At 44.7% G+C, this 18,715-nt stretch overlaps 1 protein-coding gene across 11 annotated transcripts in view; it reads left to right on the top strand.

The window, feature by feature from the left end:
- The window catches only part of kcnma1a (potassium large conductance calcium-activated channel, subfamily M, alpha member 1a), a 263,823-nt gene that overhangs the window by 220,769 nt on the left and 24,339 nt on the right, over positions 1-18,715 (top strand). For 2 of the 11 annotated variants that reach the window (XM_083775290.1, XM_083775286.1), the window contains 6 exons: positions 533-613; positions 3,457-3,795; positions 6,393-6,486; positions 11,943-12,066; positions 13,582-13,806; positions 14,676-14,868. In XM_083775290.1, coding sequence (XP_083631416.1) covers positions 533-613; positions 3,457-3,795; positions 6,393-6,486; positions 11,943-12,066; positions 13,582-13,806; positions 14,676-14,868 — 1,056 coding nt within the window. The remainder of the gene's footprint in view (positions 1-532; positions 614-3,456; positions 3,796-6,392; positions 6,487-11,942; positions 12,067-13,581; positions 13,807-14,675; positions 14,869-18,715) is intronic. The other 9 variants (XM_083775295.1, XM_083775293.1, XM_083775294.1 and 6 more) reach the window with 6 other exon arrangements.

The following is an 18,715-nucleotide window of genomic DNA, read 5'->3' as shown; positions in this document are numbered from 1 at the left end:
CTGTATAAGAAAAGACAAATTGCTTCTTGATTATTTGATTAAACTATATGAGCAAGATTAGGGTTATTGATTCTAAAATGTCGGTTTGGATATATTGCAGGTTAATTGCCCAGCCCTATAAGAAAGCTCAATCCAAGCTTGGCTAGTGCAACTATAGAGTGCTTAGCTCTATAGATATTGTGGGTTGCCTTGTAGCTCAACCAGTTAATGCACTGTCCACATGGCCTTTGTGAATAGTGAGGGTCCCGGTTTCTAATCTAACTCCCGGCGACATGTCTCTCTCTGCCATCGGTTTCCAATCTGATTTAAATAATAAATATGTAATAATAAAATAAAAACAAATGACAGTATATTCTGCCTTAAGTAACCCGACCTACATTAACTCATTTGCACATGCCTTACAGTATAGGTTGACGTGAAACCGAAACCTATACTGAGTTCTTAGTATTTCTTTAAGCTATATTTTGTAATTTTTCCCTCACATTGTTTAGTTATAATACACAACATTGTGCTTGTATTGTGCTGCGTTTAGCAGCAGATGGCGCTACAACACCAGGGAACAGTGGAAGTCAGAAAGAAGCTGGTGTTCGTTTCAAAGCTGATTGCAATTTAGGTAAATGTTTCCGTGTTAAGTAATAAGTACAGAACTGTTCAATGCTCTTTCTTTGATCCTGCTATTGCTAAAGCATAAATGTCACTGATGAAATGTACTGTATTTGTCATTTATGTGTTATTGTTTACCTTTTTTATTTTATGCATTTTTCTTTTTGTTAAGTAGATTGGCTTTGCATACATCTTACATATTCCCTCCTTTCTCATCTTTTTTCAGATTTGCTTAAAATGCGATAGAAATAGATGAGTTACAATAAGTTGAGCATCAACAATGTTATAAAAAGCAAACTTGACAAATATCATAGTCCATTTCATACAACTTTAATGCAGAATACAATAAGAACCATATATAAACTAAGCCAGCCTATACAGATACAGAACAGTGGGGGTCTGGGAACCCCTAAGGGTCCTTGATGGGGTGCTATAGGGGGTCCCCAGAGTCCTTGATGGGGTGCTATAGGGGGTCCCCAGAGTCCTTGATGGGGTGCTATAGGGGGTCCCCAGAGTCCTTGATGGGGTGCTAGGTGGTCCCCAGGGTCCTTGATGGGGTGCTATGGGGTCCCCAGGGTCCTTGATGGGGTGCTAGGGGGTCCCCAGAGTCCTTGATGGGGTGCTAGGGGGTCCCCAGAGTCCTTGATGGGGTGCTAGGGGGTCCCCAGAGTCCTTGATGGGGTACTAGGGTGTCCCCAGGGTCCTTGATGGGGTGCTAGGGAGTCCCCAGAGTCCTTGATGGGGTGCTAGGGGGTCCCCAGGGTCCTTGATGGGGTGCTACGGGGTTCCCAGCAAAATGTGTTAATATAGCATTTCAGGGATTCAGATATATACAGCATATACTGTACGAAAAAAGGTCAGATCAGCTAGTTAAGAATAATAATTGAAAGATTTTCAATTATCAAAAGTAATTATTATTATAATAATCAATTATCAAAATCTCAATTTGGGGGGGGAGTAAACATTATGTCGATGGTTGTCGCCCCACCTTCCTCGCCATCAGGTTTACGTCGGGTCACGGCGGCAGTCTGATAACCCCCCCCCCCCCACAACGGATGCACTACACCGCGGCCCATCACGCCATTAGCATTCCAGAAAGGGACAGTTGCCGTCTGGGTTGTTCCGGGTTGCACAGTGGACCTGCCAGGGCGGCTGAGCGTTGCTCTGACGTTGCGCGTGTTTGACAAGGGCCAGATGATTCCAGGAGCGATCGGTGGCGCCCCGTAAATCGAGGAGGCAGCTGACGGCTGGGATAAACGTCTGTTTATCGCTCAGGGCCCACCCGGACAACAACTCTCTCTCCCTCTCTCCCTTCCTATACCAAAACGACAACCGACTGACCGACCGACCGACTGACCAAGCACCCATCCAGCCAACCAGGAGGCATCTCTCCCTGTCACATCCATGTTTTAAGTTAACCCAGTGGTTTTCAACCCTTTTCATATCAAGGTCCATTTTTTTATTCAGCATTTGAGCCACAGACCACCATTTGATAAGATTTAGCTTCTTGGACTCAAAACTTATTCTTTTTGTTTTTGTCCACAATTCCATGCTGTATTTTACATTGGTACGTAAGGAGAGATAACAGGCAATTGATGTAGTTGTTGATCAAAAATCTAAATTGAAAAATGTTCAAAAATAGCATGCTCGCTGTGAGCTTCTTGTACGTCTGCTATTTATTTTTAAATAGCAACACAAAAAGCTAACGACACGGATGCTTATCCGGTTTTAATGGGTTCACATATTTGGTTCACTTTGGCCTCCTATGGGCTCTCCTCAACATGCAAGTTACTGTACGGTATAACTATAGGACGACCAAATGTTTTCTAAAACAAGAAAACAATGTTTATATTATATCCAGTAATTTAAAATCAATGCTAATATATTTAAATTAATATTTGATGCTTTATTTGACATGGTGGGGGGGGGGGGGATAAAGCTAATTATTATTAGTAAAACTTCAAAATAAATTCATGGTTTTTTTTAGGGGTTTTCCAGGGGGTCCCCAGCTAAATGAGTAAATATAGCATTACTTTTACCACTTACACTCTATCTCCATGTTATGCTTCGTGCATTTGAGCTTGTAGATCTGCTACTTGTGCTCTTTTTTAATTTGAATCCTGGAAAGGTAACCATTTTGGACATGTGAGGTTTCCGCCCGACAGAGACGATGTGAAAGCAATGAGTTTATTGGGCATGAATGTTGCATCTCTAGGCGCTAGCTGACTGTGAATCTGATTGGGTCTGACCGGCTTCAGCCAGGCAACGTCTTCTTGCTTTGTTCCAGACTGAGTAGCACAACTGAGGAGGAACACAACAGAACAGGAAAGAGAAAGAAAGAACTGCCAAAGACTTCTAATTAATTCATGTTTGTCATGAATGCAAAAAGCAAATGTCATTTTGAACATTGCAGTTCAAGCGCACGCCAAGTGGATAAGTGGTGTTAAATAAAAATTAAGAGTCAACATCAATTATGGACTAAATGACGCTTGCAATTCACGGCATGAATTGTTTTTTTGGGTTGTTTTTTTTTAACTAAGGAATTATACCGGATCAAAGGAGGAATGAACGAACAGCCCAGAAGGATGTGGTTTTTTTATTGAAACATATGCTTGATTCTCATGATTCTCATTGATTTATCTTGTCTTACTTACACTATGGCTTTACTTGTCATGCTACACAACAAAGGTTCATGCTACACAAAAAGTGTTTTCCACTAGTAAAAACATTTCCATGCAGAATTTCACAACTTAACAAAGCTTTTAAATAGATACAATAATACTAATCTAAATGTGTAGTTATTATTTCGATCTGGCACTAATGTCACTTGTGTTATTCTCCATTGTTCGACAGTAAAGGATGAAGTTAAACCGCCTATTCCCAAACGATCCGTTAAAGTTGCCAACTGCAACTCCATCTCCTCAAACGCATTCCACCCCAACGCCGTGCATCACCCCCGCCAGCAGGACCCCCTGGCCAGGCCAGCCACAGCCGACATCCCTCTCGTTAATAACCGTAAAGGGAGTCTCCTCCCCCCGTCGGGGCCCGCGTCCACCCCCACGCGGATCCGCCTCAGTATCTCCGGCCCCGGAGACCCGGCGAGCAGCGGCGCCTTGGCAGAGCGTCGCCTGAACCGGGCCCGCAGTCTGCCAGCGAAATACCACTACCATCCCAGTAGTGGCAGTATGCCCTGTAGGTTGCCCCCCAACCACCCCCCCCCCCCTCTCCCCTTAGTGGGATGCATCAGTCAGTAACCTCACCTGTCCTGTCATCCTGTGTCGTTTGTTGCTGCATGAATGGGGTTTGCCGTGTTCTCAGACGCCACACTACTGCCACACTACAGCAGCTATTGTTGCTGCTTGCTTCTTGCTTTGCATGGTGTTTGCCACATGCAGGGAGGCTTGCTAATATGACTACTGCCAGTGCAGCTTCCCAGACAACAGGGTTGTTAAGAGACGAGTGAATGTAGAATAGACAGAAAAGAACAGCTTATCAGTATTTGTTTTCAAACCAGCGTTGCATGGGTTCTTCTCACGTACAGTATGCAGTGATAGACTCTTCCTCTGTTTATTAGAGACTAGGATTCTTCCGAGCTGTAAACGACACAGTAAAACAGTCCCTATGACAGGACATTTACATTTATTGTAGTCCTGATTAAGAACTGTTGTCTCTGCTATTGATAAATGCACGTTCAAGACAGTGTGAAACCACACAGCGAGGTATTAATATTTCCCAAAGTGATATTTTCAAAGTACATTAGATTAGAGAATTATTTGTAAAGCGAATAGCGCTTGTGATATTAGCTATTCAGAATGCCCAATTGCATCAAGGAAATGTCAGAGAATGGCATTTTATTAGAAGGCAAAGGCATATTTCTTATCTTTTATTAGCCCAATTAGGTGACAGTCTGGGATGGGCGCTCAGACAATAATGAAATTCCACATGCTTGGAGCAGTCACCGCTTGCGGTGTGCACATTGATTTGCACTAATATCATGCTGTGTTATTGATCTCCAACCAAAGGACTAATACGGGTTTGAAGTGACAGTGAACTTGGGCTGAGTGGAGAATGGATGAGGGTGTCTGCATGTCTTTCTGAAAGCACTTGAAAAAAGACAGTAGAGAAGATCAGACTGTTAGCCAGCCAGACTGCAATCTCTCTGGCCGCACCCAGGCTGCCTTCTTCTAATTCTTTATGTCTGGGGATCATTGTAAAGTTTCACTTTTTTCTTTGTTCCCTGGAACACAGCAAAGAGTACCTGACAGGAACTTCAATCAGGACCAACATTTTCTAAAGTTCTCTGTGGCACGTCGTTCTGCAGAAGAACAGTGTCGGGCAGAAAAAGAGGATAATCTTACATCAAACCGTTTAAACCCTACACTTAGTTGACCAGAGTCCCCCCAGGCTCTATACTAGGGCCCTTCAAATATTAGTTGACCGCAAAAGGCCAATCTAGACGCTCTCAATGTGTTTGACGTGTTGTGAGCTTGTAGATTGGCTACGTTCGGTGAAGGCATTCACACCGCGCCAGAATAGGGATGCCAGGATTCACGCGGTCAATTAGTTTATTCAGTTTCACTTTTCAATTTGAACAGCTATAGTCTTGACCTCTACTGGCCGATGGGCGGTGTCCAACAACCACTATCTGTTTGCCAACTAATTTGACCCACCGTTGGAGTGTGTGTGTGTGTGTGTGTGTGTGTGTGTGTGTGTGTGTGTGTGTGTGTGTGTGTGTCAGGGACACGAGTGCTGTTTTCTCCCGGGTCGTGTTCTTTCTCACAGCATGGGGCTCCATGTGTAGAAGAGCCCTTAGACTGCAGTGGTTACAGCTGGAGTGAAGGTGGTGGGGAATCAGCCATTGACTCATCCATCCCAAAACAAAAACAGTCTAGGGATGCAACATTTAATCGAACTGATCGAGCTAATCGATTTTAAAAAGAAATGTAATTGAGCTATTAATTTGGAACTTATTTTGGCCATGGCATTAAGGTGTTCCGATTTGTTTTTCAACTGAAATTAATCGATAGTTGCATCCCTAAAACAAACAAACAAACAAACAAACAAACAAACAAACCCACTCAGATCCATCTTTCATCGCCTGTTTATTTTCTTTTATCATTTCATCACTGCTCTCCTCCTCTGCCTATACGTCCTACTGACAATGACAGTCCTGTCCCGTAAACCCTGGAGGTTTGGACACAGGTGTGGTCACACTGATGTGCACTGTGAGGGCTCCAACACTGTACTGTAAGAATAAAAAAGTCTGCAAAGTCCGATTGTCTTTGATCCGGCAAGAGTCTTTCGGCTGTTTGTTCAGCCTCTTTTGCTACTCGAGATACTGTACTGTACCTGTACTGTACTATAATGTATTATACTTTACTGTACTGTATGTGCTGGACGGATCCAGCACTGTACCACCCCCCCCCCCCACACACACACACACACACTTAAAATATATATAAAAGATTACTTTGGGATGTGAGCCTTTGACGACGCATTCAGATCGTAATTGGTTTTCTCCTCCGTGGTTCTCTGCTGCCTTTAGCTGATTTACCTTTGTCTCCTACTAACGCTTTCTCTTTTAATTTTTTTTTTTTGGAGGTCTTCTCTCAAACTGACAAAGTATTAATTTTATTGTTTATTATGTAAATGACTATATTTTTGTAAATTTGCAATGATTGATTGAGTGTTGCCTTTCTTACATATATATTTTTATGTCAGCCCCCCAGCACGCATTTCTCCCCCAACCATCTGTCCGCATCTCTGACATCCTGTGCATGTGTTCGCAGTCGAAGACGAGCACCCGTCAACTCTCTCGCCCAAAAAAAAGCAACGCAACGGAGGGATGCGGAACTCACCCAACTGCTCGCCCAAACTGATGAGGTAAGACACACTGATTCTCTACTCCTATAGCTGACGTTCAAACGCACTGTGAGTGAGAGTCAGACAGACACAGGGGGAAGTGTGTGTGTGTGTGTGTGTGTGTGTGTGTGTGTGTGTGTGTGTGTGTGTGTGCGCTTGTGCGTTTGCGTGTGTTCAGAGATGGATGTTGCCAGTGGTTGGGGATGCTTGAGTGGGTGATGGGGAAGAATTGGTAGGGGGGCAAATTAAGGGAAGAGGAGGGAGGTATAGACTGTGTTTGTGCGTGCGTGCGTGCGTGCATGCGTGTTCAAGAGAGAGAGAGGGGGAGAGAGAGCAGTGCTCGGCTGTTGAGGATGGCATGCTGTCAGCGGTTAATGACAACGGTGAAATCATATTTCTGTCATGAAAAGAGGGCTGTGAGGGAGCCGCTTGAAAACTCCTCTGGCTTTTAAAGTCCCAGCTGTCATCGCCCCCCACCCTCCTATACCCCCCCCCCCCCCACACACACCTCCCTAGACCACCACCCCCCCTCCTCCGGTCAGGTCCACATGTACTCCTTAAACAATGCTGGCACTAATGACACCCGCGCAGCCAATGAGAAGGTCCCTGCGTGGGTTACTTCTGCCCCGGGGCTACTCTTTCTGTTGTGGGTAGACTGGAAGCCCCCCCTGTGTGTTAGACTAGCGTTTCTGCTACTTCCTTCCAGGCCCCCACCACGTATCATCACCATCAAATATGAATCCAGATATTTACCTTTCCTTTTATCCTGTCCTGTGAAATGAAATTGCGGTTAATTGATTTTGAAAGATAAAAGGGCTAGGCGTTCTTGTCTGTCTGTGCCAGCGAGGTTATAGCTGCCGTGTGGCAGCACGTATAGTGGGCCGACTCTGTGCCAATTGATGCCGGAAGGATGAAGCCTTATTTGTAGTGTTGTGAGCTTGTAGATCGCCAAGATCGGCTATTTAAAAAAGAAATAAAAATGGTTTATACATTCACAGCTGCACAGCTCTTTCTTTTTTGTTAGTTTAGCTTTAACATTTAACTTTCACAATGCAAGGTTGTGCGTGTGCGTGTGTGCGTGTGTGTGTGTGCATTTATAACTCAGCCTTTAGCAGGTTAGCATGGTGTATTTTTGTAATGTTTACTTTCCTTACATAGTTGTTGACTTGGACACTGCATGGTCAGAGTTAAAACTACACTCGTGATGTTACTGTGAAGCTCGGCCTCGGGGCAGGTCTTCAGCTGCACTCCTGCTGCTGAAGCCTGCCTTGTGTTGTGTGTATCCACAGTTGCTATATTATTGGCTATGTGTTTCTGCGTGTCTTGCCTGTGTGTTTCTGTGTGTGTTGCCTGTGTGTTGCCTGTGTGTTTCTGTGTGTGTTGCCTGTGTGTTGCCTGTGTGTTTCTGTGTGTGTTGCCTGTGTATTGCCTGTGTGTTTCTGCGTGTATTTGTCCAGCCTCGCTTGGTCTGACTCTCCAGCCCCCTCAGTTCTCCAGAAAACAAGCAATTTAATAAGCCTTCACACTTGCCAAACCATTAGCCCAACACAGAGCCGTAGCCTTTGGTAGAGTTTTCAACAGAGCAACGTTTGAGATGCCCTTCGCTCAGAGGGAAATAACGCTCTTATACATTTAAAAAAAAAAAAAACCAAGACAATGGCACATTTCCAAATGCTTGTTTTTTAGAAGAGTTTTTAGTTTAGTTTTTTCCTTAAAGCTCCAAACCTTTTCTTCTCTCTCCTTCGCCTAAGATATGGTCCCCCCTCCCCGTTTGCCGTGTAATATATGCATCTCCGCTTTGATCTGGCGGTGATAATAATTCTTGGGAGTTATTTACTCGGGTTTTGAAAATGCCTTCAAAGCGGTGTCAAAGTTTTCTCTGCTTTAGGGGTGCTTCTGTATTCTGCTGGCTCTTGGGTACTGGCATGACAGGTCCTCTGTTGTAGGTGCAGGCTTTTTTCAAGTCCTAGCCCTCAGCAAAACATCAAATTATCCATCACAGTCCACCCCCCTTTTGCACAGCTGCCCCGTCAACATATAACACCATATATATTAAACAGTTCTTGCTCTACAAGGTGGATTTTATGCACAATGAAAAGTGATTGTTTGAGGTAGCCTTAGGGATACTTTATTCTACAAGCAAGCGAGGGGAGCGAACGAGCGGCGAGAGAGAGCTATATAGCGAGTGAGTGCGAGCGCACACACCATATCAAGTACAGTTTTTACAGGACTTGCAGCCTGCAGGCCTTTGTAAATAAATAATGATCAACAGATTGGCTGTGGGTTTTTGAAAAGCATGCCTTTGTCAGTTTGCATGATGGGGGAAATTTTCAAAGCGAGAGGTTTGCCTTCATGGCCTGGCAGAGAGGGATTGTGGGAGCACGCCCATCCCCAGCCTGCGACTCCACAGCAATCCACTGGAATAACTCAACTCTGTTTGAAATATACACTGTGAGGGAGGGAGGGGAGAAGAGAGAGAGCCAGTTAGATATGCTTTAAGGGAAATATTCGCCCTACATATATAAGTCAACGTCTAACACAGTAGTGCGCCTATCACAGTGGGAATAGTATTTGCTTCATAATAAATGGCTGCAAATTAATTTGCTTCAGCGATTGTGAGTTCTGGACTACACTATTTAATTCACACAAAAATAAAAGCATAAAAAGCTTACGTGAAGATACATTGTTTTATATGAAATAAATCTGCCTTTGTGTCAGTATATTTTGTTAATTTATTTGATATCGAATCCAAGCAGGTGTTATTGGTAATCACCGCTGTGGTATGTGCAGGTATATTATATATGACCTCACATTGTCTTGGCTGAGTAGCAGAGCCAGACGTGTTGTTCAGAGAACACGGCGTTAACATTCCTCTGCATGGGAATTACTACCATTCTCCTTCTCACTGACCCCCCCCCCCCCCCCTTCGATGGGTCGCAAGATACACCAGACACATCTGACCCCGCGGGACAGTCGGGGGTGCCATCCAATCCGTGACCGCGAGTATAGTCCCCCGGGGTGTGACACGACACGGCGCAGCTCAGTGGTACAAAATGTCAAACCCCGGTTTAGCAGCCTCGTGGTAGTGGTTCTCTACCCGGGGCGGGGCAGGGAGGAGAAAGGGGGAGTGGAGGGTTGGAGCTAGCAGTCAGAGCCCCGTGACAGACAGGCTGCCACTCACACCACTGACAGCCGTGTGAAAGATAGCTGTCTTGGCAGATAGAGGTGGATCGGCAGCCTGCCTGCACGGCACGCGCCAGTCAGCCCCCGTGTGGAATGAGAGCGGAGCGGAGCACATTGAAGTGACAGGGGTGGTGGTGGTGGGGCTGGGGGGGGTCCTGGAGTGATTGGTGCAACACACAGATCTGGATGAAAGATTCAGGCGAAGTTGTTAAAAAAAAAACTAAATGCTGTCAGTTTTATTATCACCTGCACTGAGTGATTTAATCTCCATACTGTACAGCTAGATTGGGAAAGAGAGAGGCGGAGAAAGATGGAGGGAGAGAGAGTGGCTAATTGACAGTATTTTGGCTTTTTCTTTTTAAATTTTCCTGCGATGGCATGCAACCCAAATGCAGGCTGAAGGAGAGGGGAAACATCAAAGCCTTGTCAGGGGGGGGTGGGGGGAGAGAGAGAGAGAGAGAGATGCATGTCAGATTCTCAAGATGCCTTTTTCCTATATTACTCGAATGTCTACGTTTCTGTGATTTATCTTGTTTAGAAATGTGTTGAGCTAATGCAAATTGAACAAACTATATCATTTTGATTAAAATGTGGTGCAGATATTTTTTGTCTTTTTCTTTGTATCGCACATGGGGAATTAATCATAATGCTTATGGGTGGGTGGGCGGTATATCTTTTCTTTTTTCCTGGGTTGTCTCCGGAACAATTCCGAGATCATGTCTTGTAGAATGAGAGCAAACAACAAGGAACGGCAGTATTCCACGAAGTGGCAAGAAAGCCTTTCATGGTCAATGTTACACGTAATAGAATGCAGCATGCCCCGCTGCAGCGGATTAGCCGGCACTGTTGAAACATTCATGGCCATCAGTTGGAGGGGGGAACAAAATGTGATTGGGCAAAATTCCTGAAATATTTAAAGTGCAGGCCTGTCAGACCTTTTACTGTTTGCGCAGCATGGCGTCGGGAGGTGCAGAGCGCGGGTAAAGAGCTGGTAATTGGACCTGTGTTGTCGTGCCTCTCAGTCAGTAGCACTCAGGCCGCGCTCGGTGGCTTTGTCGCACCGCCTGGCTAGCATCACGCATGCCTCAGCTCCCCTGTGACCTAGCTATAGCGGTGAGTTGGGACATCCTCGTGAGACGGAGCAAAGAGAATGGATGAGACGCATGGGCTGAATCGGTATGGATCAGTGGTGGACAAAGTGCTGTACTCAAACACCGCCCCCCCAGACACTCCTGGTCAAATATTTCTGTGTGGAAGTTGTTTTGTCAGTATTTGTGCTTGTGTTAAAATATGTAAGGGTTCAAAGGTACGAATGACATACATTTTCTTTTTAATATGACTATGGCTTTGCTGTATTAAAATCCCAATAAAAGCAAAGATTTGACAGAAAATACCAAGATTTATAAGCTCAAAACTGCAACATGCTTGTAGATCTGCAATCTTCACTACCGGTATGCTATTTGATATAGGCCGGGCTTAGGTGGTTAATTCATAAATCACAATAATTGTTTTCCCTTTTGAAATGTACCGGTAGTGAAAAGTACAATATTTGTCTTTGAAATGTATTGGAGTGAAAGTGAAGAATCCTAAAAAGTACAGAGCGTACAGAAAGCTCAGTTCAATTGAAAAGTAACAGATTGACGAGCTCAAAACGTGTCCGCTACTTTTGATGGTTTTGTGTGACGCTTTGATTGATTGATTGATTGAATACTTTATTGGCAGAAATGTAATCAGTCAAACAGAAATGTAGTCTAGTCAGTACAGGGTACAGTCAAACATAAATGTAATCAGTACAGGGTACAGTCAAACATAAATGTAATCAGTACAGGGTACAGTCAAACACACGGCCAAAGGGACCACCGGAAAAAGTCCTTGTGGTCTTGTTTCCATTCAGGTCCTGGGTTCATAATTCGCTGTAGTATGATCAAGTAGGGTGTTCATTTATGAAAAAGAATAAAAAGTTGGAGATGGAGATTGTTTGGATGGAGAGAGTTTTCGGTCTGACATCAACGGGGTACTCATAAAATGTACTTACTGTAAGTGTAGTACTCAAGCAAACATGCTTTGTTACTGTGTCCACCACTGGTAAGGATGATTGTACTGTACTGTACCTATAATAGTATTATGTACTGTATCTGTGGAGGAAGTAAGAAATGATTAAGGTGTAAAATGAACACAGGGCATTGATCGGATCTGAGACCCTATAGTGCCACCACCTCTCGCAACACGTTTGAACGAGATATACACGCTTTCAAATCGGGCCTTAACAGCTATTGTTGCTTCTCCCCCTCCAGCAGACACGACCCCCTGCTGATTCCCAACGATCAAATGGAGAACATGGACATGAACGTGAAAAAGTACGATTCCACGGGGATGTTCCACTGGTGCCCGTCAAAAGAGATCGAAAAGGTCATCCTGGTGAGTGAACGGCCGAGGTTTCGAAAACCGCCGAGTTCATCTGTTTTCGGTGCTTCGCTCAGTAAGCCGAGAATCAATCACCAATGGTAGAAATGACCTTGTTAAGAATGCTAAAGGAACAAACGTTTCCCTCCCATGATGTGGTAATGCAGCGCACATACTAATGAGTATTGACATTTCTTCTCACTGCCTCTCTGTTGTAACATGGAAGGTGAGTTGAACCAACGTTTTCTATGTATGCGTACACCAAGCTCACCGGTGGGTAATGTAAATAAGACTATAGGTATGGCTTTGTGCAGAGGCGGACTGGGTATAGGGGAGATTTTAGGTCAGCGCATCCTCCTAGGCATTTTGTGTGTGTGTGGGCATGCCTGTCGGCGTTGTTGTTGCTGGCTACTTTGTGATCATCCTCGCTCTCATGAAGAAACGAGATGCACACAAGTAGCACAACCACAATTAGCCTGGTCTTTCAGGGAAAGAGCTTTTTTTTCCTCCCCCCCCCTCCCCCACACTGTCTGACCCAGACAGTTGGATTATGAAAGCACTGAAGCAAGACCGCTGCAATATTCTCTGATAACATGCTCTTTACACACAAGCTCTTGTGTGTAAATTCCTGTCTCGATGTATGACATTTTAAAGACATGCCTCGGTGCCTAAAATCTCTTGAGCTATATTTGTTTTGTTTTTTGGGAAGGAGGAGGGAGGGGGGGGGGGATTTTCTTTTAGCACATGTTGCTCTCCCTTTTTAAGGGTTGTGTGCAGTTTTTTGGAACCAAGATATTTTGTTTTTATTCCTAGAAGTTTATTCAATCTTGTGTTGATTTCCCGCTTACTCTGACTACCTGTAAACAGAATTATAGAATATGTTGGTTCAGTGGTTCCCAAACAATGTTTTTTTGGGGGCAGACTACCATTTTTGTTACAGGTAAAATAGTAAATAGAAAACATCCACTTTTTTTTACATTTCCAATGAATGATTATAAAGAAGACATTATGCATTTGGTAGGGTAAGTGATTTTCTTTGGTTACAAGTGTTAAGTGTTAATGATCACTACCAGAATAGAGTGCTTTAACATTTTGTTTTAACCAAACAATTACCCTGCCTTTAAAAACCTTAAGAAATAGTGAAAATAGTCGATCTACAAGAAAACAACGCATCGACGTATTGAAGATTGACTATTTTCAATATCAAATTTAAATAGGGCTCTAGTGATTCATTCATGATATATTTTTGTTATGTCATGTGGAGGCACCAGATCTCTCTATTGGGTCTGGAGCTAAAACGTTTGGGAACCCCTGTGTTAGTTAATATGCATATAGACTATTATACCATTCACTCATCTCTCTTTTCATCCGCATGTATCACTTTTTACTTTCCTCTGGGTCCACCGTCTATCGCCCTGTTCCACGTCTCCCTATCTCTCTCTCCCCCTCTCTTTCTGACACTTGTCTTCTTCTCTCCCCTCCCCTCCTTGTGTCTGTCTCTCTCTACTCTCTCTCTCGTCTCCTTCTTAGACCCGGAGTGAGGCCTCCATGACGGTGCTGAGCGGCCATGTAGTGGTCTGTATATTTGGGGATGTCACGTCCGCTTTGGTGGGGCTGCGAAACTTGGTTATGCCTTTAAGAGCCAGCAATTTCCATTACCACGAACTGAAACCTATCGTGTTTGTGGGCTCGCTGGAGTATCTGAAGAGAGAGTGGGAGACCTTACACAACTTCCCCAAGGTCTCCATCTTGCCTGTGAGTACACTGGGTTTCATTTCAACATATGAAAACAAGCTTGCACATCCACTGAAGGGTAGGAGCAGGGCAGACGATATATTCATGTATTGACTAACAGTCATCTTCTTGAAGAAGACCGTCGTCTTCAAGAAGATGACACATAAAGCTTAGACTGGGAGCCATTGAAGCCACAATGTGCTTTATGACTTTATTTTTGAATATACTGGTTTCATTGCCATGGTCACAGCCAGCCAGCCAACCAACCAGCAAAGCAAATTAATACTTCGGGGACAAATTTCTCTCACGTGATCATTGCACGGGCGTTTTTAGTGCACATTGCACGTGGCAGGGGGGAAGTGACTTGTCGCTTTGATCTGATCACAAATTACTCAATTGAGTGATCGCTCAGTGAGCTGCTCACTCGCTCCCATATCTCGCATGGAACTGGGGACCAATTGTATCTTAAGTGCAGTTGTTGAAGGAAGATCTGTACTACTAGCCACCCTCCCATCACAGATGGCGTGGGCTTGCCTTAGAGCTTGTTAGGGCTGGCTTGACTGACGATCAGAGGAGAAGCCCCCCCCCCTCAAACGGTAGCCCACAGCACAGGCTAGCCTTTAAGACGAGTCCACGTCTGCAATTCCCCAACGCCCGGTTAGATCAGCGAAATGTCACCGCCTTGAAAATGAGAATACTTGTTAACTAATTTCCCAACGCTCCACTCCGCTCACTCTGACTTAAATTTGTTTTTCTCTCTCCCCATGTCTTCTCCACATTTTTGCATTCTTGCCCCCCCCCGCTTCCCACTTTCTCTCTCTCTCTCTCTCTCTCTCTCTCTCTCTCTCTCTCTCTCTCTCCCTCCCTCTCTTTTCCTCTCCACCCTGAAGGGCACGCCATTAAGTCGGGCAGATTTAAGGGCTGTCAACATCAACCTCTGCGACATGTGCGTTATACTCTCTGCCAATCAGAACAATATCGATGACGTCTCGCTGCAAGATAAGGAGTGCATCTTGGCGTCACTGAACATCAAATCTATGCAGTTTGATGACAGCATCGGGGTCTTACAGGCTAATTCCCAAGGTAAGGAGGGCCCCTATTAGACTGACTTCCCCAAGTGCACCGCTGCCCAAAGGGGACAGGCGGTGGTGACAGGTGACAGGGAGCAAAGGGTACGGTAGCAGGCGCTCCCGAGATTGGGTGGAAAAGAAGAAACGAGAGGAAAGCATTAGAAGGCGAGGAGAGTGAGAGAAGAATGATAGGGAGCGAGGAGTAGGCATGGATATCAGGCAGCATACAGAGACATTTATCCTGAGAACTAAAACTCTTAATTTTTGATTGATTGATTGAATACTTTTTATTTATTACTTTATTAGCAGTTTGCAAAAGGTGCAGCGGTGCAATTAGGGTAACACAAAGGCCTGAGGTCTTGTTTCCATTGTGGTCCGACATACAACACTATACAGGATATCATCAATACTAGGAGCAAGAGACTATTCATATTTGCGGGTTGGGATTTCATTATCTTAACAGCAAAATGGCCGCCATGTGAATATTGTGAGTAAAAAGTATAATTTAAAAACATTGTTATCTAGGTCCAGTTGAAAATCGGTGCTCTTTTCTGGCGGTTTCGAAGGAGGGTAGAGAGTCGATATGTTGATAGCTGGTGGTTTTCATCGTGGGTGGGCCCAAGGACCGCCTAGACGGTCCAAATGAACCGTTACAGGTCTTTAACTCTGAGAGGTCCATTTTGGTTAATTTGGTTCATTTAACACACAGTACTGCTTCCTTACAGTGTATTCCCAGAAGTCATTCTCAACTTCTTTAATTGAATCTACTGTAAACTCCTCTATGAGCTTGTGTCCGGTGGCGGTGGTGAACTAATTGTGGTGTAACTAAAACAAAACTCCAACACCAAGCGGGTGTCGTTGTCGCGTTGATTGCTTCACCATCAAGGGGCCCCTGCATGCCCGACGAAACGAGTGCTCGGAACGAAGCGCATAATTCACTGATTGTTTCCCGTCTTGTCCTTGGTAATTACGCGCCGCTGAAAACCCCTCCTTGATAATACTTTTTAATGATGTAATCAACGTCGACTGGCTGCGCCCATTTGATGTCTCGCTCGGCGTGATCCGGCGTGTCTGGCACACGAGGATGGCAGAGGAACAGACTGTGGATGTTTGCAGACAAACACACGGTGCCTGGCGTCCCATCAGGCCTCATCATCATTAAGCAGCCAGTACAAATCACCAGGCAGGCCGAATTCAGCTGCTCCTCATTAGTCACGACAACAACACAGTCTCACACACACACACACACACACACACACACACACACACACACACACACACACACACACACACGTGCGCATACACGTTACACAGGTGTTGCACGAGTGACAAACACGCAGACATGCTCAGGTTTTAGCGTCATTGGAGCATTAATCTGCAGGACTTGGGGCACTGTTTAATGCGGGGAACAACAACGACTGTGTCGCTATGATACAAATCAAAGAACAAGGTCTGAGAGGCCAGCGTTTCTTTCTCCACGACATGTTTTAGAACAGTGGTCCTCAAAGTAGGGTGTGGGGACCCCCGTAACCCGATATCGGCTATCTGAAAATAGTTACGAAAAGTACGACTTCACGCGTTGTGAGTTTATATATCTGCTATAAAAACAATTATAGGCCTAATCTACTGTTATGGGGGTCTCTCCCTGGAACAAAATCCTTTCAGATAGGGGGTCCGCGGGCCGCTGTCCTATTACTGATCTATTTGAGGGTTCCATGAGAGCTTTCATGAAAAAGTTAGCGGGGCGAGCGGCGACGCCATAGCATTAGTTAGTTCCTGGGCTGGGGTTGAGTGATGATGCGCTGTGCATACAGCGGTGCCACCGGGGGACAATAAGGAGGGGTAGATCTGTGAGCCTCTGTCGCTCGGAGGAGCCGTGGCACAGCGGAGGAATCCTCCTATCTCCATATTCAAACTTTTCTTTTTTGTACATTAACTACCCTACTTGATCATACCAACTACATCGTCACACAGAAGCATCAAACAAGCTCGCAGATCTTCTACCTTTGGACGCTTTCGAATTTGAATCCTGAAAATTTAACAATTATCCTGAAACATACTTTTTATGTATTTATTTTAAAAAAAATCCCATAAATACATAAGAACACATATATTATACCTCATCGTATGACAGTGTCATGTGTGAACAGAGCTGATATACAAGTTCACAATGCGATAGTATATCGGATAATATGCAGCCATGTTTGAAAAGTAAACGTATAATGATGACGTCATGGTCAAAATTGTGATTCCAGGCTGAAAGTTTTTAAGTCCGTCTGTGGACCAACCAACGAATAGGTATCGACAAGAGCTTGTGACTAAATATCAACTCCGTTGGAACACATGGTGACGTTTCTTCTCCATTTCCTGAACATTTTAAGAGTTTTGGACATACAAGGTTTCCCCCCCGCCAGCCACTATATCCTCTCTGTGCCTGGATGGATGGAACCTATTGTTATTGTGATTGGGTCTTACATCAACCGCCCATTCCAGTGATAAATATTTCACTTTAAAACACACACACACACACACACACACACACACACACACACACACACACAGACATGCACACACACACACACACACACACGCACGCACGCACACACTTGCCGCCGTACTGTATCATAGGTATTGCTATGGGGATTCCCTCCTCCCTGCCATGCTCTCATTCACATGATGCCTGCCGTGGAATTTAAAACAAGGAGGTGCAAATGAATAAGTAAACATGGAGGCTTCCTGGGGGACAGATTCTCACAGCTGCTCCAGCGTGTAGTCAGCCCACAGAGCAGAGCTGCATGGGTTGGGCCGTGCCCGCCCGGGGGGGCTACAGGGTAACCCAGATCTCTCATGTCTACCATACAATAGTCTTGACATAGACCTCGTTTCACGCTACAGAACCAATGGAAGGTGTTGGGGAAGTTACTTCTCCAAATATCTGCGTTGTGTTTGAGCGAGTGTGTCGTCGTCATCATCACCGGCGTATCTGGAGAACCAACCCGACCGATGTGTTTCATACGCGGTGTGCGTATTGACCAGGAAGTGTTGCCAAGCCGGTCGGATCGGCGGTTGTCGATGAATCCGGGAATCGCCATATCGCCATTATGTACAAACCTCCCCGCCTGGCGGGTTCGATTATCTTTCACCCATATAGAAATGTTCGTCGACTACCTTTTTTCACTGACGAAAACTAAATGGAAACTAAATTCAAACTAAGCTATGATGACTACAAGTAAGACAAAATATATATATATATATATATATATATAATATCGTCTACAAATAAAAACTACACTAAAATGTTAGGAAGGGACTAGTGATCCAGTATCAGTATAGTAAAAGACAAAAAAAGTCATTTTACACGCAGGTGGAAAATAGTAGATCTACAAGCATGAAATCAGCCATTACGGCGGCGTCAAGGCCCGCCAAAACACATTTTAGTCGACTAAATCAACTGTTGGTTCAGTCGACTAAAATATTATGATATTTAGTCAACTAAAACTAGATTAACTAACACTAAAACATTCCAGGTGACTAAAATGTGACTAAAACCAACATCAAAATTTGTGCTGTCAAGGCTTGGCTCGGCTGAGCGGTCCAGGCACCTAGGCTGGTAATCCAGCCTGACAGCGTGTCGCGGGTTCGAGTCCCGAGCCCGACGACCCTTGCTGCGTGTCCCCCCCTCCCCCTTTCCTGTCAAACCACTGTTAATCTATCAATAAAGGCCTTTATTGATATATTATTCGCTGTGATGATGGTGTCAATGCTGTCAAAAATCAGCACTGAGGACTTGAGAGTACCTGGGTTACCTGTGTGAACTTTAGCTCTCGCAGTGCTCTGCTTCTCCAAGAGCTGCAGACAGT

Source organism: Protomyctophum parallelum (genome assembly GCF_964188405.1).
Source record: "Protomyctophum parallelum genome assembly, chromosome: 10".
NCBI classification, from domain to species: Eukaryota; Metazoa; Chordata; class Actinopteri; order Myctophiformes; family Myctophidae; genus Protomyctophum; species Protomyctophum parallelum.
Note: the sequence above shows the minus strand (reverse complement) of the source record. Positions and strands in the feature narration are given on the sequence as shown.